Source organism: Lacerta agilis, chromosome 5 (assembly GCF_009819535.1).
Source record: "Lacerta agilis isolate rLacAgi1 chromosome 5, rLacAgi1.pri, whole genome shotgun sequence".
NCBI lineage: Eukaryota > Metazoa > Chordata > Lepidosauria > Squamata > Lacertidae > Lacerta > Lacerta agilis.
The window spans coordinates 43361874-43385281 of NC_046316.1; the positions used below are offsets into that span (position 1 = coordinate 43361874).

The window sequence follows — 23408 nt, forward strand, 5'->3', positions numbered from 1 at the left end:
TCAACATTACTGCACTCTAAGCAAGTTCTTATTAGTGCTTCATTGAGCAGAACCATTGCTTCCCAGATTTTACATACGTTTCTACGAGGACAACCTAAAGATGGCCTTAATTCCTGTTATCCTGCATTATCACATCACCGGTTTTCTCTATAACTCCTGAATATTACCAGTGTTCAGTGGCAAGTACTGTTCATTATGTTGTCAAAACAACAACATATCTGAAAAGCTATCAACATTATGTATTGATCAGTGATTGAAGACCAGTTCCCCATTTGATCTTCTATGAGGATATAGAACAGATTAGCAGTTCTCAGTTATTTGGCCCCCTGCTGTAGGGGAATGTCAGGGACATTTTATGGAAAATGTGTTTATTTGACTAGAGAAGTTAAGGTTCAACAAATTAATAATTACACCTCCTTTTTTTTTTTTTACTTACTAAGAAAAAAAAATGTTCACACAGCTTTCCCAAAGGTAAAAAAGAGACTATTTCATAGCTAATTAAGAAGCAAACCACACTGTGAGTCTTCTTGGTTTCATAATTATAAATTGTGACCTCCATGATTGCTTCTGTGTTTCTGTATGTATTTGGGGAGGATAATGGGGGAAAGGAGATCAGATTTTTATCATGAACGGTTGTAATGAGATTCAAATAGAATGCGTTCTTGGGAAAGAAAATCTATTTATAAAATCTATAAACCAGGTCACATTCCTGAAATGGATCATAATGATTCAAAATAAGTAGTTCGCCCTTGGCATTTCCCCCCACTTCTTTGAAGTGCTTCAACAATTCTTCAAAGTGAAAAATTATTAACTGCAACCCAAAATAAATGTTCATCTGTTAAGATCATCCCTGAATCTGTGATATATTTGACATAAAATATGTTAATACGAGTCCAATATACACATACAAAAAGCAGTAAGATAATATTAGAAACAACTCACTGTTAGGATAATGATTTACCAAATAGAATCCTTGCTGTCCGTCAATATTAAAATAAATACCTCTGAATTGTTCTTGGCTTTAGAACAATACAGGATCAAATAGTGGCAAACATATTTCTGTCACCACTGGAGACAGGAAATGTAGTGCTCTTAGAAACCTCCAGAAAAGTTTTACAAACAAATTCGGAGCAGGCAACCACCATTGTTCTGAATGAGTAAGGACCAGTCGGCACATGGAATAAATCTTCCATACATCAATCCCTTCTTAATTAGGTTCCATATGCACAAAAGGATGAAACGCATGCATAGTTCATTTGCCACGATGGGACTACATGCATGGCACTGATTGAACTGATAGACAGAGTTATCAGGTCTGACAGCACCAACCATCGCTATCAGCATATGTCTGGCAGGTGAGAACTCACAGATTCTTGCCCTCTGCTGTGCTCAATGATCTTTGCATCAGAGCCTAGGAATTTAAGAACTCACTGTACAAAGGCAAGGCACACAATATCGTTCAAAGCCTTTAGGAATAACCAGTCCATATTGCAATGTTCACTTCAATCAGTCAAAGAGCTTAATTTCAGACCACAGTGTAATCAAAGAACTTATAAGGAACAACAGCCTTCTCTGTACAGACTGAACCTAACAAGCTTTACGTAGAAGCATAATCTGTAGAATTTTCCTCGAAGGCACATTTCGCTACAGTTTGGGTAAAATGTGAGTTTTGGTTCTGCTTTGTAAATAAAGGAGCAGTCTTCCCATGAGGTCAGGAAGTTTGAGCAGCAAGTCTCACTATTTCCAAAATGTACCTGCATGTGGTCCATATCAATCTGATTTCCACCTCAAGTACAAGAATTGACCCAAACCTGTTCAGGTGTAAAGAAATGGAAGAATGCAAAGACCAAACAGAAATTATTCTTTGGGTTCCTCATAGGAATAAAACACGAGAGACATGCATGGGACTGAATCACTCATTTGAAAACACCCAAATCTCTTAGACTTTTAGGGATAAGACTTTGTCACGTGAAATTTGCTTAGACAGAATGTGTATGCTGTGGGATTCAAAGAAGCGATTCTAGGCATGCATTTCTGCAACCCAGGCGATGCCATGTACCCTGCTGAAACTTTTGAGAATAGCATATTGGAGGAAGGCACTATAGGAAGTTGCATTACAATGATCTAACCTTGGCTTACACTGTTTTTTTTTCAGCAGGCATTCCTAGAAGCTCCAGTACTCTGGCTGACTTCCATAGAACTAACAAACTCAGCAGGGTCTTATATTTCCAAATTACAGCAAGCACTGAGGTCAACATCAAGCAAACAAAACTTGATATTTTAAAACTCCTAGAACTGCAGTTCCCACTTAGTTGCTTGGTATTTCATTTATATGTATGATAACAACTGCGGCCCTTACTGGGATTTGATACTTTTGAACAGACCACCAACCTGTTTGAAGAATCTTGCACTTAGGGAGATGGAAGCTTAGGTGAACATCACTTTGAAAAATAATAGATCCCGTTCCCAGGGTACCAGCATGCAAATCACATTGCAAATGCAATAATATGAAAAGTTCCAACTATACAATGAGCTAGAAAGTTGGCTTTCCTGGGTAGCTCCACTGTCAGATTCCTGTTGCTAGATAAATGTACTTTGGCTTGATAATGGGAACTGATTTTGCAATATGTGAAATATATATATATATATATATACGCGCGCCCATGTGAGATTAGAGTTGTTTTTCAAATATTTAACCATCTTGCAGAATGTAACCAACATCTGATTATGTGTTTCTCAGCTAGGTAAAGGTAAATGAAAAGGTACCCCTGACCGTTAGGTCCAGTCGCAGACGACTCTGGGGTTGTGGTGATCATCTCACTCTATAGGTCGAGGGAGCTGGTGTTTTCTGCAGACAGCTTCCGGGTCATGTGGGCAGCATGACTAAGCCACTTCTGGCGAACCAGAGCAGCACATGGAAATGGCGTTTACCTTCCCGCTGGAGCGGTACCTATTTATCTACTTGCCCTTTGACGTGCTTTCGAACTGCGAGGTGGGCAGGAGCTGGGACTGAACAACGGGAGCTCACCCTGTCATGGAGATTCAAACCGCCGACCTTCCAATTGGCAAGCCCTAGGCTCAGTGGTTTACACCACAGTGCCACCCGTACCCCCTGTTTCTCAGCTACTTACAGCCTAATATGAAGCATACAAGGCTCATCTATTCATTCAGGCATTTGCTGGATATTAATACCAAGCTTTTGTGGTAACTTGAGATTTATGCTGATGTATTTTACTGTATTCCATTTTAAATTGTAGATTGTACTGAGAGCGTACTTATTTCATTGTGAACCAACTTGGTATCTTTAATGAATGGCACCAATCTGTTTCAAATTAATAAATACATGCCATCATGTTCCCCTCACCTGCTGTAAAGGTAAAGGTAAAGGGACTATTAGGTCCAGTCATGTCCAACTCTGGGGTTGCGGCGCTCATCTCGCATTACTGGCCAAGGGAGCCGGCATACAGCTTCCGGGTCATGTGGCCAGCATGACAAAGCCGCTTCTGGCGAAGCAGAGCAGAGCACGGAAACGGCGTTTACCTTCCCGCCTGGAGCGGTACCTATTTATCTACATGCACTTTGACATGCTTTTGAACTGCTAGGTGGGCAGGAGCAGGGACCGAGTAACGGGAGCTCACCCCGTTGTGGGGATTCGAACTGCCGACCTTCCGATCGGCAAGCCCTAGGCTCTGTGGTTTAACCCACAGTGCCACCCAATGCAATACTTTGGGGAAGAACTGTTCTGTTACCAGTGCTTTCAAATTTCAGTGGCACCCTGTGCAATGCCAAAATTCAGTGCCACCCCACCTCTCAGTCTGCAGCAAGGTCACTGCAACTTTCATTCAGCAAAAGGCAAGTGATGGTCTGGCTGGAGATTGTGGTAGAAGACAAATGGCAAGTTCAGTTTTGATTGTCAGATCCCAGCTGGAAAAAAATATGTTCTTCCAAGTATACAAGTTTTCCTGTGCTCTTTTGGTTTAACTCAAATGCCCACCTGTATCTTCATTCCTACTTCACTGCAGCCTAAAGGAAGCTTCACCTTCCTTTACATCATTTTGCCATATGAAATCCCTGAGAAGTAACATGGGCCACTGGAGATTAAAATGGTCCAATGCTATGGTGTAAGTCTTGCAAAGGATGCTTCTCTTTTCCTCACATTAGCCTAAGCTTCTGAGTGATTTAAACATTTGTTAGAATTTTTCCTGGAATCCTAAAGTTTAATTTGGAAGACTGTCATGGAGAAAGGATAGCAGTGAGTGCATAACACAAAAATTACAGTAGCTAAGGAGAGAAAGAACAAGGGAGAGGCAGACAGATTTACTAGCGGGCAACGATGGCAAATTCCACGTTTGCATAAAAATAAAAAATGCATTTGTTTCACAACATTTCCACTTGCTTTGGATTCAGATTCTAGATTTCAAGTGAGTAGCATCAGGGCAAAACAAAATGTCTCTTGGTGTACTTTGCTAAGTATCAGAAAAGAGGTTGTCCTCTCAAGTGAACCAAACACAATGTCGGAACTTGGATACACATGCTCTAAGTTTGTTTTTATTATGTAAGCAAATTGCATTTGTCTATTATGAAAGTCATTTTCTGCCAGTCATTTCTGGCTTTACTTTTTTGTGCTACTTGTCTTGAAAGAACACGAATCAACAGCAAAGAACACCATAAATCTCGCTTCCCTGGCAGATTTGCACCTACAGATTGTAAGAAAGGCACAAAATAGAGCAGAGTTGGACATCAAACAGACATCTCCAACCAAGTTACCATGATAGCAACATGGAGAAGCATTTATCCATGCCTGGATGGTTCTTTTGTTAGCATGTATTTTTGGTGTCAAATGGTGTCTGGTAGCTGTGCAAGCCATAATAATGTTGATTTCTGAGAGTTGTACCAGTCAGAAGTGTCAGCTGAACTATGTTATAGACCTAATAGAAATCAAAATGGGCACCATAAGGAATTAAACAGCAGTCAGAAAAAGTTGTACCTGATAATAATAAGCCAGGAGAGTCAAACAGCATGGAAAGAAAAGAACAAGTATCAAATGTGTGGGGTTCAGTGCTTGTTTTTCTTATTTTGGTGGTTTCACCCCCTTGAGATTAAAAAGTGTTTGTTGTTTCATTCTCTTAGCAAACGCTCCAGGAATGTTGAGTTCTAGTCCATTTCTCTCTATCAGAAACAAAAAACCTGCAGCAGCCTTTAAACCGATAGAGCTTTCCCCCCCCCCTAAAGAAATTACAAAAAGCCTTGTGGCACTTCAAAGTCAAACAATCCTCATTTTATTTCTTTTAAACTTGTGTACTGTCTTTTGAGAATACTGTACTCAAGGTGGTTTACACTACATACTAATGGCAAAATGTATGCCAAAAATCACATTGCCGTAATAACAATTCAAAATATAAAATTAATAATAATGATGATGATGATGCAATTCAGGAATCTATTTCACATATTGTCATGAACTGGCAGGGCTACAGGGAGGAGGAAGAAGATCCTGGTGAGGGATGTAGCCGGGACTGGGACACACCAGGGCAAGCTGGGAGTGGGGAAGGAGAGGTTGGTGTAGGAAGTACTCACGGAGTGACGGAAGATGACATGGAGATGAGGGTCAGTACACAGAAAGCAGCAGGACCCACCACCAGAGTCAGAGGGGCCCCTGTCTATGAACACAGCAGGCTCTGAGGCATAGTGAGCAGCAGTCGGGGTGCTCCAGGAGGCTGAGGCAGGCAAGGGCCCACACACAGCATAGTTTCCCAGCTGGCCAGGTGGGGCTTGCTAGCTCTGGGGGGAGGGGTGTGATTCCTCAGCTGGAGTAGGCTTGGAACAGGTGAGGGTCACCTGCCTCGTTAAGCCCATATGCTGCAGTAAGCATGCAGAGTACAAAAGGGCAGCAGAGCTGAGGTGCTGTGTCTGCTCAACTGTCCATGTTGATGGACCTCAGCTTGGATGCTCCAGGATCTCTGCAGGACTGTGCTTCAGTTTGGACTTTGGATGGATCCTGGACTGGGGACTTGACATACTGAATTGCCGCCAGGTAGGCCAGGGGTTCAGGACACATTTAGTATCATGTCATAATGACAAAACTATCAGCAAACCATAAAATGAATCTACTCCTATCAATTACACATTGTTGTGTGCACACATAGTTGGGGTAGCAACCTGTTCTTAAAGTGGCCAACCAGATCCCCAAGGGAAGCCTACAAGCATCTGATTCTAAATAGTCACTATTGAAGTGTTACAAGAATCACTTGGTTCAAAAACAGAAAAACCTGTGTCCCTCCAGATGTTGGACTACAGCTCCCATCATCCCTGCCTCAATAATTTGACCCTGTATAAGGCAGCTTCCTATGTTCCTATTGTTGAAACTTGAACCTTTTCTATGCAATGCGCCACTACTAAACTGCGCCATTCATGTGTGGTTATATCACTTATACATAGACCCAAGACATGTGGGAGTGCATTAGAGAAAAGGCAGCTTGTATGTAACTAGGGGCACTTGAGTTGTCAGCTGACTGCATGTATTAAAAGAATTAACACATACATAACCGCGTTCCCTTCCCATGCCTCAGCAAGAGATATTAGAATTATTTTCTTATTATCATCATAAACAGCTTTGCAATCCCTACAGGGAAAGAAATCTGTTGCACACAAGTTTTTGCCTCAATGAAAATACTACAAATTCCCAGGGGAGAAAGGCAGGAAGCATTATAGCATAGAAACAGTTTGCACTATAATTAAGGATTCGTTGGGTCCTAGCTGTAGTAGTTCATAAAATGAGCAACAACAAATATTACACCACGCCAGGTGGGTTGGGAGTTCTGGAAGGACAAAGTCGGATTGTATACTGGAATGATGTCATGTAGAGGCTACAGAGTCTGAGGACACCAGGCCGAGAAAGGAAGTCTGTATGCTCCTGGGACTCTACAATTTCTAATAGCATAAGTCAACTCTTTCTTTAGCTTTCCCCCACCCCCCAAGGTATATAAGATCTTAAAACTGTCACTGGCCGCAATGCTTAGATTGGCATTTGACCAGGACTGGTGATAACAAGTCTTAATAGAGAATAATTTTTTTGGTTCATGCTGCAGCCATCATTCATAAATACCTCTTCTATTTTGTATTACGTGGGGGAATGGCTAAAAAATGTTTTAAAATAGAAAACGGCTACAATTTGAAAGCATTCCTAGATTTTGTTCAATAACAAGAAAAAAAAGGGAAAAGGGAAAAGTACCTTTGGGGAGTTGGGGAATGCCCAATTAATACAAAATGATTTGAAGCACTTTCTCCTGAAAGATAGAAAGCCAAGTTGACAAACTGTGAACAGACAGGACATGTTTGAACAGCTGATTCAACGGCAAGGCAAATGCCAAAGCCAGATCCTACAATGTAAGGATGGTGACAGGGCACGATCAAGGGTTAAGGGGATTCACAGCAAAGTGCCGTTTTGTGGACTTCCTTCCATAGGCACCTCTTCCAACATCTGATACCTTTAAAACAAATTTCCAGTGTTTCGCAGCTAAGTGGCTTCCAAGCAGCATCTTGGATTTCCTTGAAAGGCCTTGGAAGTTAAAGCACTGGGACAGTGGGGGGTGAGGGAAGAATATGGCCCCCACCTGTGGCCAATATGTTTTTGAGGGGGTAGTAACTATAGCTTTTCCCATGCAGTGCCCTAATAAACATTATTCATTACTGAACATACTATTAAACATGTTTTGATAATGAACACAACTTCAGCTGGTGTACCCCCTTTGAACTTCCTAGAGTTTGTTGCTGTTTAGTCATTTAGTCGTGTCCAACTCTTCGTGACCCTATGGAACAAAGCACGCCAGGCACTCCTGTCTTCCACTGCTTAGAGTTGACCACCTCCAAATTGCACTCCTTTAACATACTTTTCAGGGCTACTCTTGAAAGGCATCCAGAAAGTTCATCTTAAGCAGAATTCAGTAGCTAGACTGCTGATTACAGCCCATCAATGATATAGCTGTGAGTTTGGGGGTGGAAAGGAAGCTATATGTGAGACCCCTCTAACCCCTGGATCCAGCAAGTGTTAAAATAGAAGCCAGGGTAGCTTCCTGTGTTGAGGTGAAAGCCTGAGTGATGGGCTGTTAAGGGAAACAATGGAAAGGGGCTCTGTGTGAGAAGGTCTGGCCCCTTCCCCCAGCTCATTGTTAGAAGGATGAAGCCAGAGTTTAAAGTGGCAGTGATGTTACCTGGAAGTAAAGCAGTAAACTGGAGAGAGAGAGAGAGAGAGAGAGAGAGAGAGAGAGAGAGAGAGAGAGAGAGAGAGAGAACAGAACGTTTAAGTGGCCGCCGAGACCACATAACACCGGTCCTGAGAGATCTGCATTGGCTCCCAGTACGTTTCCGAGCACAATTCAAAGTGTTGGTGCTGACCTTTAAAGCCCTAAACGGCCTCGGTCCTGTATACCTGAAGGAGCGTCTCCACCCCCATCATTCAGCCCGGACACTGAGATCCAGCGCCGAGGGCCTTCTGTCTGTTCCCTCACTGCGAGAAGCAAAACTACAGGGAACCAGGCAGAGGGCCTTCTCGGTAGTGGCGCCCGCCCTGTGGAACGCCCTCCCATCACAGGTCAGGGAAATAAACAACTACCTGACATTCAGAAAAAACCTGAAGGCAGCCCTTTTTAGGGAAGTTTTTAATGTTTGATATTGTTGTATTTGGTTTCTGTTGGAAGCCGCCCAGAGTGGCTGGGGAAATCCAGCCAGATGGGCGGGGTACAAATAATAAATATTATTATTATTATTATTAAGAGCAATGTTTGAATCCAAGGCTGTGCCTACAGGATAAACAAGACCTTCTTGGGGTGTTAATGCCATGAAGCCCTCCATCGTAGGATCAGGGTGTATATATGTGTAAGCAATATATCCCAAAGACACCACTGTCTCTTCTGTTCCTCATTTCCCAAAGGAAATGTGAACACTGTCTCTTCCATGGCACATTATGATGTGGAACTGCTTCTCAGCAAGCCCCAAAACTCACATAGCCATTACCGGTATTTGTACTGCTTCTCGTTCCACTACAAACAGTGTGATTTTCCCATCCTCATTCAATGACGAGGACAAATGATTTTTCTACTTTAAAGTTAGGTTAAATGTATACCAAAGCGGTGAATTAAGCAGATGAGCAATGAAAATGTTTTTGAAAGATGTGAAATACAGTACCCATAAAATAATAGCAGGAGTCTTGTACTGTAAGATTCACATTCTGGCAAGCGGAGAGGGAATTAGTGGACAAGGAACCACTACAACCTTAAGATTATATATATATATAGTGAGAGAAAATATTAAACATAGGCAAAAACTGTACTGGTATTGAGGTTGAGAGAGGGGAGGGGAATTGTGTTTCTGATCTAGTGCGATGTTACAAATGCTAACAAATAGATGCCCATGATATTTACAGAGCCACATTTTGAAATGGGTGAGACTTGAAATTTCCCAGATTTGTTTGCATGGACACTACACTGTCAGGGAAGGCTCAGAGGTAAAAAGGGGGGGAGAGGGGGAGAGGGAGAACATAGCTTCCCTTCCCCAAACATGAAAATATCTGTGTATAGAAGAAAGGTTTATAGCAAGGTTTCTTAATAGCTGTTCCACAAGTGAAGAATAGCCTTTCCCCGAAGACTGAAAAAAGTAGAAACTTGTGGCCCAAGCAGAAATTGCATACAATAATTTTCTTTTAGATGGCATTTAGTGGCCAAGAATAAATCATTGGGCAAGTTTAGATAGTATATTTCATATTTTATGATCTACATTAACTGTTATAACTTGCTCTGATGCCTTTGGGTAGCATATGCTGCAAAGTGCTGTAAAGAAAGTAGCAAATAAAATGAACTGATGGCAATACATACGAGAGGGGAATAAAAGGTTTTAGGTTTTCTTAAAAAACACATTCAATGCTGTTCAGTTACAAGTTAATGATGGATGTAAAAATATCACACTATATGACGTTCAGTCATATTATATGCATGGACATCACAAGGGTGGGTGGCCTATAGCATGCAGGGACAATGAGGCAATTAAGCACATCTTTCTTGGATCAACTAGTCCCTTGGTGGAACTACTAATTTCCTGAAGAGATTTTCATTCCTTGGGATTCAGTTTACAAATGCAGGAACATAAGTACTAGCATGTTTGCATATTTATGTCTCTAAGTCAGTCTACCCCAACCTAGTGCACTCCATATTGTTGGACTACAACTGATATCATCCCTGAGAAGTGACCTTGCTCTATGGAGCTGATGGGAGTCCAACATTTGGAGGAGCACAGATTCAGGGAAGCTGCTGTAGGGCACCTAAACAACCTGGGGCCATTTGACCAGAATGGGGTACAGCCTGTCACAATCGCACCCTGAAGGTGCCCATAAGTCTCAATTATGTGGCATACACTGGTGAAATGTTCTGTTTATACAAACCTCCATGATCAAGCTAAGGTCACTTGAACAGAGAGGATTTTCTGAGGTGGACATTAAAAAAACCCAGAAAACCCTGGAGCTATAGCATCCTACTCAAGCAATGCTTTGAAACACTGCCATCTTGTGTCATTTTAAGATTTTTAGGGGGAATCATTTTATGCCAAAACAGATATTTAAAAGATAAGGACATGACCCAAAAAGTTATTTGACCTGGAACATAAGGGCAGGGGGGTTGTTTATATTACAGCTGTATAAATATTAGCACAGCCTTGTGTTTTGATACCACTTCCACGTGTACTGTCTTTCTCAGCTGACAAAGCCATTTATCTATGTGCTCATATTAACTCTCAAAGTGATCCCTTCAATGTGTAGTCCCACCACTAATTTAGGGGCACCCTCCTCCTCTCTCTTCTTTTGCATCATAAAATAGAATGAGTTGCCATTTTACGTTGTCTATGATCCTTATGCATTTTTACTTTTTAGCTTGTTGTTCTGTACAGCTACACTCTGATGGAGTGTAAACACAAATGAATCTGATGCCTAAAGAACCCAGGAAGCTGTTTTATGACAGCTCAAGCCATTTATCAATCAAATCCAACGTAGTCTACTGTCTATACTCAAAGGACTCATTCCAACCAGGCAAAAATACAAGGGGTGCAAAGTAGGACCAGTGTGGGGTGTAGCCTAGGGAGGACTCCAAGGACCACATAGAGAAGCATGAAGGGACTGAGGTTTCTCATCCCTGATTTACTGGTAGTCTGCAATGCCAGACCTTAGGGTCTCAAATTTCAGCAGCGCCCTGTGTGACGCCAAAAATCGACACCCCCACCTCTCGTACTCCATTCTACATAATAGTTGTGGACCCCTGCAGCACCCCTGAGGCTCTGCACCAAGTGTGATTGAACTGGTCACATGCCACTAATTCTGCCTCTGTAGTTTGGTTAATGCCAGTACTCTAGCTGACATCAGGTGAGTGCAGATCTGAACTTTCACCTCCCCTGTTTAAAACCAGCTCCGTTCACCTAATAGGGTCATCGTATTTTGAAGAGCAAACAAGAGGGCACGTTTGCCGACTTCTACGTTTAACTATGGATCGCAATGACTCCTCTCACTTTACTTACCCATGAAAAAGAGGATGTGTCCTCGGAAAAGAGGACATATGGCAACCATTGGAAGGAAGATTTCCCAGTACTCCTGCTGCTGCAGGCAGTGAGTGCATTAGCTCAGCTCTCCCTCAAGACGTGGCTCCTCGTGTACAAGCATGCATTGGCAAAAAGCTGCTGGCACAGTCTTTAGTTAGTGACTAGATTTATGTATTGGCAAAATAATCTTTTTTTAAAAAAAAGTTATTAGCAGTGCTAGGACAGTTTTCTGAAGTGTGTGTGAGAGACTGCAGCTGCCTTCCCCAACCTGGTGCCCTCAGTTGTTTTGCACTTTAGTTCCCATCAGGTGACTACACAGGGTGAGTGAGGATTTGAACTTAGGTTGTCCATGGCCATGCTGGCTGGGGTTGGTGGGAGGTGTAATCCACACCATCTGAAGGGCCTTCTATTGGCAGAGGCTGCTCTAGACTGTTTGTGACTATTTCATTATTTGTCTTCAATGTTCAGCTTTCTCTTTTCGGCTGTCATGTTCCCTATGTCATATGTTTCCTATTTTAGTTCACACTGTCAGTGGCTGGGCTTCTAAAATGTGCTTTTGATTGTGAAATTTCCAAAGCAATTTTGGAGGTTTTTCCCCCTTCTTCTTCATCCTGATGATGTGGCTTTCTCCCAGTTGGTTCTTGTTTAAGAGAAACACAGAGAGCTCAAATGTCACACACAGAGAAGCATAATGCAAACTGTAAGCGAAATGTGGTCCCCTAATGACTTTATGGTGGAATGCTTTAAGGTGCTGCTGCCTAGTAGCACTCCTAAACGAGCTTCTCTGCATCCTGTTATGGCTTCAGAACAATCTTACTCTAGGCTTTAAATAATACACTGTATGACAGGAAGAAAAGGACAGCCCCTGCATTTTGAATTTCTCCTAAAAATTACTTTCCGCAGCCAAGGCAGCATTCTTAACAGGTGATGTAAGGGCTGGCAAAGTTAAATCAACCTGGCTGTTGAAATGATGATTTATTGAACAAATATATCTCCCAGCAGTAACCGGTTTCTTTCACCTGAGGTCACTTAGGCTCTTACCTTGTCATAGCTTATTGAAAAGGTTTAAATCTCTAAAATCAGTCTCTGGAGCAACAATTCACTAGAAGTTGAGAGGGAGAAAGAACACGCAAACATGTACAAGCAAGTTTGTTGATCTGTGTCTTTCAAAACTCTGACATGCCAAGTCTTTCCTGTCATAAATTTTCCATGCCCTCCTTTCTTCTGTCAGTAAGATATGTAAACTGATCTAAGTAACACACATTTCAAGTTCTAGATAGGTTTTCAAGCCTAGGTCAGGTGGTTTTTAAAAGTAGTTTTTAAAGTAGCTTTTCACTTTGGAATCAAGAAACCACTGTTTGTTGACTACTTTTGAGCCAAATGCCTTCATCATCCATGCTTTTAACATCTCTGTCCTCAGAATTTTGACAGATGTTACTAGGTCTCATGGAAAACACCAAATGTTCTCCAATAATCCATCAGCTCACATTAAATTACGTTAATCAGATCATTTCCATTCTGAATTATTTCCACAGTTTTAAGAAAAAGTAGTCTCTGCTTTCACTTTGCAAAATTAGATAGGATTTTTACCTTTCAAGACAGTTAAACAAAAAAGTAGAATTTTCAAGAAAACATTTTTTCAAGTGATAGGGGGCAGAACATTTTCTACTGCTACATTTTTCAGAATATTTCCCTCCCGATTTCATAAGTTCTTTAGTATCAATGGTTTCCAACTGCAAACACAGTATCAGGCAAAATTGGCAGTTTCAAACATTTTAGCTTTCTTTACTAAATACAAAGTAAAACAAACAAGTTAATTAGATTATTCTAGGGCCCCAGCAATTTTTCTGATGCAAACTAAAATTTTCCAAATGCAAATTGCCCTATACATATTATTCTAATTATAAATATTTTTTTCCACGAAAAGCCACAACACTGCTGCTGTTCTGCTAAAGTGTGATATTGGGGTTGCCATATCATTAAGCACACTTTTAGATGAAAATAGCTACTGAGCTTGTTTCTGTTCCCCACAACAATCACTATTACCTGATATAATTAAGTATTCCTTATTATGATTCCCTGATCTCTACTGCACTCTGCTGGATTAAATATGTAAGGATGTCTGTGACTGTCTTTACTAAAGGAGCTATGGTTATTTACAGGTTAGACCAGGCATTTCATTAAAAACAACTATTTTGAACAGTAAATATCATATGCACAGGAGTAGAAAGAAGAAAAACATTTATTCCAAAGTAGAGTCAGTCAAAGATCATTATGCTAGGTGTCAGACAGTAATGGAAAAATACCATCTTCCCTAATGATATTTTGTTGTTCAGTCATTCAGTCGTGTCCGACTCTTCGTGACCCCATGGACCAGAGCATGCCAGGCACGCCTATCCTTCACTGCCTCCCGCAGTTTGGTCAGACTCATGTTGGTAGCTCCGAGAACACTGTCCAACCATCTCATCCTCTGTCGTCCCCTTCTCCTTGTGCCCTCCATCTTTCCCAACATCAGGGTCTTTTCGAGGGAGTCTTCTAACATTCCTTCTGCTACAAAGTAGGGCACAAGGCAGGTCACAAATGTAAGAACATCTCAGAACAAGATTGCTAATTCTTTCCTTCATTTTTGTCTTAAAACAGTCAATTCATACCTGCAAAATAAAAAGCACAACCCAACAGGGAAGCAATCACCAAAGGTGATATAATATAATAATTTATTATTTATACCCCGCCCATATGGCTGGATTTCCCCAGCCACTCTGAGCGGCTCAGAGAATATTAACAAAAAAGTGACAACATCAAACATTAAAAACTTCCCTAAACAGGGCTGCCTTCAGATGTCTTTTAAAAGTAGGATAGTTGCTTATTTCCTTGACATCTGATGGGAGGGTGTTTCACAGGGCAGGCGCCACTACCAAGAAGGCCCTCTGCCTGGTTCCCTGTAGCTTCACTTCTCACAGTGAGGGAACCACCAGAAGGCCCTCGGGAGAAAAGAGAATAAGAGGAAAGTTTTAACTTCCATCCCAGGAAGTAGAAGTGCTGGACTGTTGTATTTCCTCAGCAATGGACTGGATGGCATGCTATATAATGAAGCTCAATCCTGATAAGACTGAAGCACTGTTAGTGGGTGGTTCCCGAGACGAGATGGATTGGAGGTTGCCTGCTCTTCATGGGATTTACCGGTACACTCCCTCTGAAAGAGCAGGTACACAGCTTGGGGGTACTTCTGGATCCATTGGTGCTGAGTTACCCCTAAACATGGGGAAGCTAGCACAAGTCACCACCCTTTCTACTTGTGCAGCCTTTTCATGGCTGTGATGTACAAATAAGAATTCAGACTATTAGCTATGCAGGAAATAAATAAGAATTCAGACTATTAGCTATGCAGGAAAAAATGCAGTTTCATGGTATCTCTAAATCTTGCACATGGAGAGTTATTGTTTGGCAAAAGTCTTCTATGGAACTGAAGCAAGCATACCAAGCGTACAATTTCAGCCTCAGAACAATGCATTCCAGTGAAGTGAGTGACATGTGTATCAAGCAATCTGGACACAGGAATAATTTATAGATTGATTCCTTAACTGGAAAAGGCAGCATCTCAATTGCTGCCTTACTGAGGGTGGAGAGGAGCGAAGAGGAGGTGTGCATTTGAATGGTTCTGCCAAGTGCAGGAGAAAAGCAATCGAAAATGGGCATTTTGTGGTACTCAGCTTGCGTCTTAGAAGGAAACGAACGAAAATAAAAAGGATAGCTCTAAATCAGAAATCACATAGGCACCATAGTCAAAGAATTCCTGATGGGCACAAGATCCCTGATGATACTTAAGCTCCCTTATGGGAAAAGCTTTCCCATTTGTTTCAATGGGGACACAGCTCTGTTAGTTTACATGTTCTTGCCTTGAGCAGCAGCCCTGGGTGTGGATTGCAGCATACATTGGGGCTTTGGGCATCGACTGCTGTACAGCATAGGATGTGTGAGAGAAGAATGGGAGGCAGGCCAAATTAGTAAGGTATACCCACTATATTTTTGGAAGCCTTTGTAGCTCACTTCCTGGGTTTTATGCCTCACGGGTTCATATCTTTACATTATGTAGTTTGCCTTGGCCAAGTTCCAGATCAGGGAACCCAGTCTAAGTGAGTCAAACAAGAGCAAGTTTGTTTAGTGCCTGTCTCATGTTTGGGATAAGAAGTGCCTGAGAGGAAAGGTGGGCGAGGGGCATAGCCATGAAAACAAGAGCAAAAGAACACTGATCTGGCAAATTACTTCCTCTGAATCTGGAAGGCTCTGTAAAGAAAAAAGAAAAAAACAAGGGATAAAATGAGCCCTGCTGATGAAATGCCTGTTGGATGTTGTCATGAATGGCTTAGATTGTTCCTTAAGAAGGATGCTTGTGGTTTTGCAAAGTAGGAGCAACAACATTTAAGAACACCCATTGCAATTAATTTGACTATAACAAGATAATGAGAGGTCTGAATGGAAGACAAGCTGGTAGCAGGAAATAATTCACAGAGGAAACATAAGGGGCGGCTCTCCCAGAACAGCTCTTTCCGCATCACTAGTGCTCGGATTTCATCAACCAAAGTTGAGTCGCTCTTGCTTTTTTGTTCCAGACAACAACTTAGAACTGGTTATTATTTTAATACAATTTAGTTCTCCACCTCCTGAGGGAGTCAGTTGCAGCTCTGCCAGAAAAAGTCTCCTGAGACTCACCTCTGCCGCAGTGAAAGGGTGTAATGGCTCTTTAAAAGATAGGGGGGAATCTAGAAACTTTTTCTCTCAGCTACGTATTAATCCATTTTTGGGGAGGACGACTTACACTTCTCCACCATGCACTCTGAGGCCTCTTTAATGAAAGCTGACATTTATCATTCCTACTAAGAGTACCAAATGCAAGTATTCTTACAGCTCTCATTATCTCAATACAATGGGAACCAGTTTCATTTGTAAGGTTTAAGTGAGTGCTGTCACCAGGTCCCATTAAGTTCAGTAACATGCTATGCATTTTGCTGTTCCAAACATGTTACTTGTACTTCTTTATAGAAATATTAATATGTCACTATATCATAAAAATCAAAGTTTATAATCTCTAAGTATTTTTTTTAAGTAAAAAATTAAAATTAGAGACCATTAACAATTGCCTGCATAACCCTGGCACGTAGACGTTTTCAGCATGCGTTTATAGTTGAAACAGAAGGCGCCTGTTGAATCTCTCTTGGCAGAGCATTCCATAGGACTCTGCTGCTGATGCTAAAAGCCTGGTTTCTTATTGCTGTCAGTTGAGCGTTGCAAGTATTTAATTTTTCAATTTAGTATCTGGCCATTCCATTTCATCCAATCTAACTGTAGCACAACACATCATGGGTTACTCAAGACAGCTCTGCAGTATGTAAGAACTGAGAGAGGTCAGTACAGTGGTACCTTGGGTTAAGAACTTAATTCGTTCTGGAGGTCCATTCTTAACCTGAAGCACCACTTTAGCTAATGGGACCTCCCGCTGCTGCTGCGCAGCCAGAGCACAATTTCTGTTCTTAACCTGAAGCGTTATTTCTGGGTTAGCGGAGTATGTAACCTGGAGCGTATGTAACCTGAGGTACCATTGTACTCTCCATTGTAAGCAGCATTCATATTTCTGATCACATTTCAGCCTCATCTGGATACATATTTCCTTCCATATTTTGCTCCCACCAAGATCTGCAGTGAGGAAGATCTTATGGCAGCTTGTCAGAACCAATAGATCATTGTCAAAGGTGAAGCCTAATTGAAATAGAAAATAATGACTTAACCTGTCACCAGCCTGCCTTCGGAGGAATCTCTCTTTACATTTCATAGCAACAGAACCTTCTCTCTTGCAGTTATGAATTTTATCCACTTATTTTGAAGAAAAGGGAGCTATTACATGCTGGCAGCATTTATTTGGGCATAAAGGAAAGTGTAAAGTATTTAGTACCTGAAAGCTCATTTTCATATGCTCCATGCCGGTGAATAGATTACCAGTGACCAGGCAACTGAATTGTTAATAATGATTTCCCCCACCTGCTATACCTTTTGCACACCACCAGGGGCAGCAGGAGAGTTCAATGTAGCTATTGTAGAAGGGAGAAAAATTCCAATTGATTATTATGTTTTAAGTAGTTTGTGCACTTTCCAGTTCTAAAGCTTCCCTACTTGCTCCTGTCCCTAGCCTCTGTATGCTTTCTCCCCAAACTGATCTCTTTCTTTGAGGAAGAACATTGCTTGTCAACACTGTGTTGACAATTTCTTGCATCTGTGATACCACAGCAACTCAGCGAATGGCTTACAGATAGACGAAAACAGATATAATACACAAAAGCTTATGCCACAGTGACGTGAATGACACTTTCACTAAGTACCTCTGTACAATATCAGAGTACACCCACAATTTCTCGGATTACATCACAACACACTTAACTGTTTTTAAAACTAAATTTGAATAACTTTTCTATGGCTTAACAAAAAAAAAGCATTTTATAATGATTTGTTCCATCTTTGTACAAGGAATCAATGAGGCACTTCATATTGTGCAAAATATAAACTTTAAGGCTGTAATGCTGTCCATATTTACTTGGGAGTAAATATAGTACCTAGGATTGTTTTAGGATGTCTTCAAGTGGCTAGCACTACTGTTTAGCACTAGCACAGAAGGCAGGCCACTCAAACAGCTTTGTTAACCACAATAGCCTTTCAACCACTGCAAAGACTCCCTGTGTTTCAAGAAGTCTGAGGATCTGAGTAAGACTATTCTCAGTCTAAAATTCTAACAATTTTGAAATCACAACCTGATGAAAGAGGCAGCATCAAAAGATCCTCTACTGCACTGATCCTATGAAGGAAACCAATTATCCCAGTTCCCAGAGAAGTCGAAAATCCAACCAACACGAGCATTTCTCTCATGAGAACTTGAAAAGGGGTCATTTTGTTGTTCTTCCTTTGATAAGATATTTCATTTCACCCTTCGCTGTGCCAAAGTGACATTAGCTGCTAAAGGCAATGCAGCCATCTGTGTGGTTGCTGTAGGGAGAAGCTGTCCCAAAGTGATAACATCTTTTTCTGCTCTAAGAATGAGTGAGTGCATCGTGGAATTTGGTACTGTACTGCAACTATATATTTTATGCACAGTATACCCATTAGATTTTCAGGGGTCAGCAACCTTTACCAGCCGTGGGCCGGTCCACCGTCCCTCAGACCATGTGGGGGGCCGGACTATATTTTGAAAAATAAATAAATGAATGAATTTCTATGCCCCACAAATAACCTAGAGATGCATTTTAAATAAGAGCACACATTCTACTCATGTAAAAACATGCTGATACCCGGACTGTCCGCAGGCCGGATTGAGAAGGCGATTAGGGCGCATCCGGTCCACAGGCCTTAGGTTGCCTACCCCTGGATTAGATCATCAGCCAAAAAGGAGCAAACTTTTGTGTCTCCCTTCCATTGAAGATGCATACTTAAAAAACACCAGAACCCATAGATACCTCCGTGGAACCAAAGCAATTCAGGAAGCCCTACGTATTATGCCACAGTGATGATGAAAACCCATGCTGATTTTCTGGAGGAGAAACGCTGCATAAAATATTTAAAATATACATTATTTTTCATTAATAAAGCTTTAATGTATACAGAATGGGATGGCAGCCTTGACACAAAGAGACCAGGCCGTGATCAGAATGTATTTGAGCGTGCAATTAAACACACAGATAATGCCAAAAATACAAAAGGAAAAATAAAGAATTAGAATAATAGAACTGTGCTTTTCTTCCTAAACCAGGGAGAGAGAACCTACAAGCTGTAGGACGAATATGTCCCTCTAAGCCTCTCTGGCCCTAAGAGCTTTCCTTAGGCCAAGGCCCTCACTGGCCTGCTACCTTGGGTGGATTTGTCTGGTGGGAATTTATTTAATAAAATTTATACAGTTTGACTGTATAAAAAAAACTTTGAAAAAAGAGCCCTTGAACTTTGATAATGTTTCTTGCTTGCCTAAATGTAGGATCAAGGACAGAATAGTTTGAGTGGGGCTTTCACACGGCTGCAATGTAGACTGCACTACAGAAGGTGAGAATTTTATCTGTTGCTCCACCTACTATGGCGTTGGGCCCCACCAACCACTGGCACGCAGGCCCCACAAGGCTGTCCCCACAGGGAAATGTGGCTCTGAAAATGGGCCCCCGTCCCAGTTCCAAACAGAAAACTATATTATGCAACTGGCAGAAGTTTAACCTTGGTTTCATTTAAAATAGGTTAGGGTTATAGGTTCATTTAAAATAGCCAAGAGAGCTCAGTAAAAGGTACATGAGGGCATACTCTCATTTTCAGTTTCGTTTGTAAAATGAGCAGCTTTAAAGGAGGATCAGACAAAAGGTGGGTAAAGCTACCATGACCAGGAGTCACGATAACCATTTACAACCTCCAGAATCAGACTTCTGCATAAACATCCACCATGAAATGGACTTTTCCACTCATGCCCTGCTTGTGGGCTTCCCATAGGCATCTGGTTGACCACTGTGGAAAACAGAATGCTGGGCTAGATGGTAGGTCTTTGGTCTGATCCAGCAGGGTTCATGTTTTTTATTCAAGTCCACGTGAAATTTCATTTATGTATCTTGCCTGGCTCCTTGACACGAGTAGGAAGCGTATCAAATGCTGGCTCTGAAGGCCTCCAAACTCCTTCACAGCAAGAACTTTGGAAATTCCAGAGCTTGTCTGGCAATGCTTGGGAAGCATCCCAACAAGGTGCTAACGCTCAGGCAGGATCCCATTACACATTTTCTCATCCAAGTGGCTGCAAGCAAGCCCACAGCAGGGCTTACTAGTCATGTGGGCTTGGGGAGGGGGTGAAGGAAGACATACACAGAGATCATGCTTTAAAAGGGAATCCTATCCAAGCTTTTCCTCAACTGGTAAGGAAGAATGGTCAGACAAGCTCTGGGAATTGCATAGCTCCCGGGTGCTTAGCTTTTGGGTGAAAGAGTCTCCCCCTTTTTGAAGATGCTCACTTTGAGATGAAATACCAGGTCATCTCCAGTATCAAGTGAGCAAGCTGCTTAGATGTTGCTTGGAGCAGTGATATATTTAGCAGGAGTGAAGCAGCGTACAAACTGAAATGTATGTTCCCTTTCACAAAGCCATAGAGGATGCTACAGTGCAGGACTGAGTCCCAATATCATCTGCATCATTGCAAGAGATTCTGTTGGAAATGTCAGATCATGTGATATGGGTGCTTGGGGGTTGCAAAATGTTGGACTGCTCCTGGCTGTGTACTTTTCATTCAAAGACACCAGAAGATGAATCATTTCTTTACCTTAAGTAGCTAAAAGCTCTTAAGAGCACTTAAATTTTGTTTAAGAGAAATGCAGACATTTTCCTTTAACTCATTATCTCTACAAATTAGGAGAAAAGTCTGCCCACACATGACATTCAGCATTTCCAATTTCTACTGTGACCAAACTGTATTTTTCACCATAAAGAAGTCCCCTTCATTGTCTTTTAAAAGAGTTACTTCACTGATGACTACATCCGATGGGAAATCTCAGTTTTTAGTGGTTCGCTTAAGAGCTGTCATTCTTCTTCTTTCAGCTGTTCAAGTTCATTCAATAGATCTTTACCAGCTGGTCCCGCTTTTGAGGCAAATAAAGTAGCAGCCTGTTTAAACCCCAGAGTCTTCAGGCTTCTGGCATAGTCTGCAAATATTGCATGGATGAGTTTTTGTAAAGTGTTGGTTAAGGAATGCACATAGGGAAGTGAGTAAACAGACAACCAGCTACCAGACCTCTTCTCTCCCATCCCCCACAAAACAGAGTCATCATCATGACTCTAGAAAGTGATGCAATTTAATTTAATTTAATTTAATTTAAATAAGCTATCACTTTCTGAGAGGAATACTTGGCTCTTGAACATGAAAATGCCCAATACTACTTGTGCTATTTTTCACCGAACACTCTACTTATAATCACCTGGATCCTCCATTTCATTTTGGGGGAAATGTTATCCCTTCCCTCAACAATGAATATTTTTTTTCTTCTCTCAAAATGAGGAATTCAGTGGAAGCACACATTACATAGTACAGAACCCCCAAAGCAGTCCTATTTAAGAGACTTATTGTATTCAGTCACTGAATAAAAAGGATATTTGCATCTTCGTTGACTTCAATTGTGCCATAGTTGAGACAAGCTTCAACAAACAAGGCTGCCCTGTCAAAATACCTCATGCTGTTAAAAGAGAATAGATGATTTTTATTTTTTTAAGGGCAGGGCAGCTTACAACATTCTCTGTCACTATGAGAGTATGTTGAGAGGCTTGCGACTGTACTCCAGGAATGCCTCTAATGCAAATCTTTGAAAGGGTCACAGGCCCAGCTCCCTGATTCTGAGCAAGAATTTATATAGCACATGCATTTGCGCCACCAAAAGTAAAAGTACTGACTAAAGAAATATAACAGTTCAAATACATTAACAAGGAGATACAAATAGTAGTTTACTCATTTTGTGGCTTTTGAGGCCCACTGCATGAAATTGCGTGCATGTATCTATCTGCCAGCTGAAGATTCCCCATAGCATTTGATGGAGTGGGCTCTAGTCCATGAAAATGCTTGTATTCCATAGAGATCTTGTTCTCTTACATTGTATGTTTGTGTGCAACTGTGCTCGCACACCTCTATATTACCTACCAGCTGAAAATGACACTTCAAGTGAGCTAATCCATGAATGCTTATACCACAATATATCTGGCTACCCAAGGACACTTAATGGGTTTGCTGTACTGGACTAAAACACAAACAGCAGCACAATACAATAAATGTCTACTGAAGTTTAATGAAGCTCACACCCAGGTAACTGGGTACAGGATTGGAGCCCAATCAGATGACTTACTGAAAAATTAAGATGCTCTCTCTCAGAGAAAACACATGCATTTGAACTTATTCTGCTTATTCAGATATGCCTTTTAGGTATAATTGCTGTTTTAATTCTCAATTGGATGTGCGTCTTTTCTACTTTTAGTTTTCCTCTGTTTGTATATATGGTCCTGTTGTTGACCTCAAAAATTGTAACAACGGTATTTTTATGTATGCCGCTGAGTATATACATCTATTGAGGAATGCCTAGTAAATTTTCAAATAAACCAAGCAAAGAAAAAAATGCCTCATTTGACCTGTGCAACATCTCTGCAACTCTCATGAAGCAACCCAGGGAAAGGAGGACAAGGATGGCCTTGGATTTCTGATTGATTTGCGGAGAACAAAGGTGATCAACCCAACGCTTGAATACATCAGCACACTCCTCTGGATTCAGACGAACCTGCGATGGATTAGAAATATTTGAAGCCATATTAGAAGCCAAGAAACAGCGCAATAAGGTACAAAAATATACATATTGCATAGCAGTTATATTGCCTCTCCTTTGGATAGAAGCTTTTAAAAAGGTTTTTGGTAAACAACATTTGGGGGTGGGGAGCATTCTTATAGATTTTTATTCACACAATTGTTTTGGTGAACATCGTGCAGAAAGCACCAGTGTTCCCACCACGAATTCCAAGGTCAGGTCCTGCCAAGAGCCTTGAGTGGAAACGTATTTCCCCAAAAAGCAAGAGGGTTCCAGTTAAGCATAGGAAGTAGACTAGTGGAAAGCAACAATAACACCATCACAAGAGGCAAGGTGAGGGAAATGTCTGACCACACTAAAGAGCACAAGGGAGCTTGAGAGGCTATAGGAACTGGAGGCAAAGAGTAACATAGGGTCAGAAGGAGACTGTGAAGGAAGACCAGCTGGGCTGGAAGTAAGAACCTGGAAGTAAAAGCTGGGCCTGAACTGCATTTTTTT

General features: G+C 41.4%; 1 protein-coding gene across 1 annotated transcript in view; it reads right to left on the reverse strand.

The window, feature by feature from the left end:
• Positions 1-19183: 19183 nt before the first annotated feature.
• WDR11 (WD repeat domain 11) overlaps positions 19184-23408 on the reverse strand; it is a 49986-nt gene continuing 45761 nt past the window's right edge. Inside the window, exons 27-29 of the mRNA XM_033149515.1 lie at positions 22741-22886; positions 21721-21800; positions 19184-21299 (exon numbers count right to left, since the gene is read on the reverse strand). Of these exons, the coding sequence (XP_033005406.1) occupies positions 21151-21299; positions 21721-21800; positions 22741-22886 (375 nt within the window). The 3' untranslated portion in view covers positions 19184-21150. The remainder of the gene's footprint in view (positions 21300-21720; positions 21801-22740; positions 22887-23408) is intronic.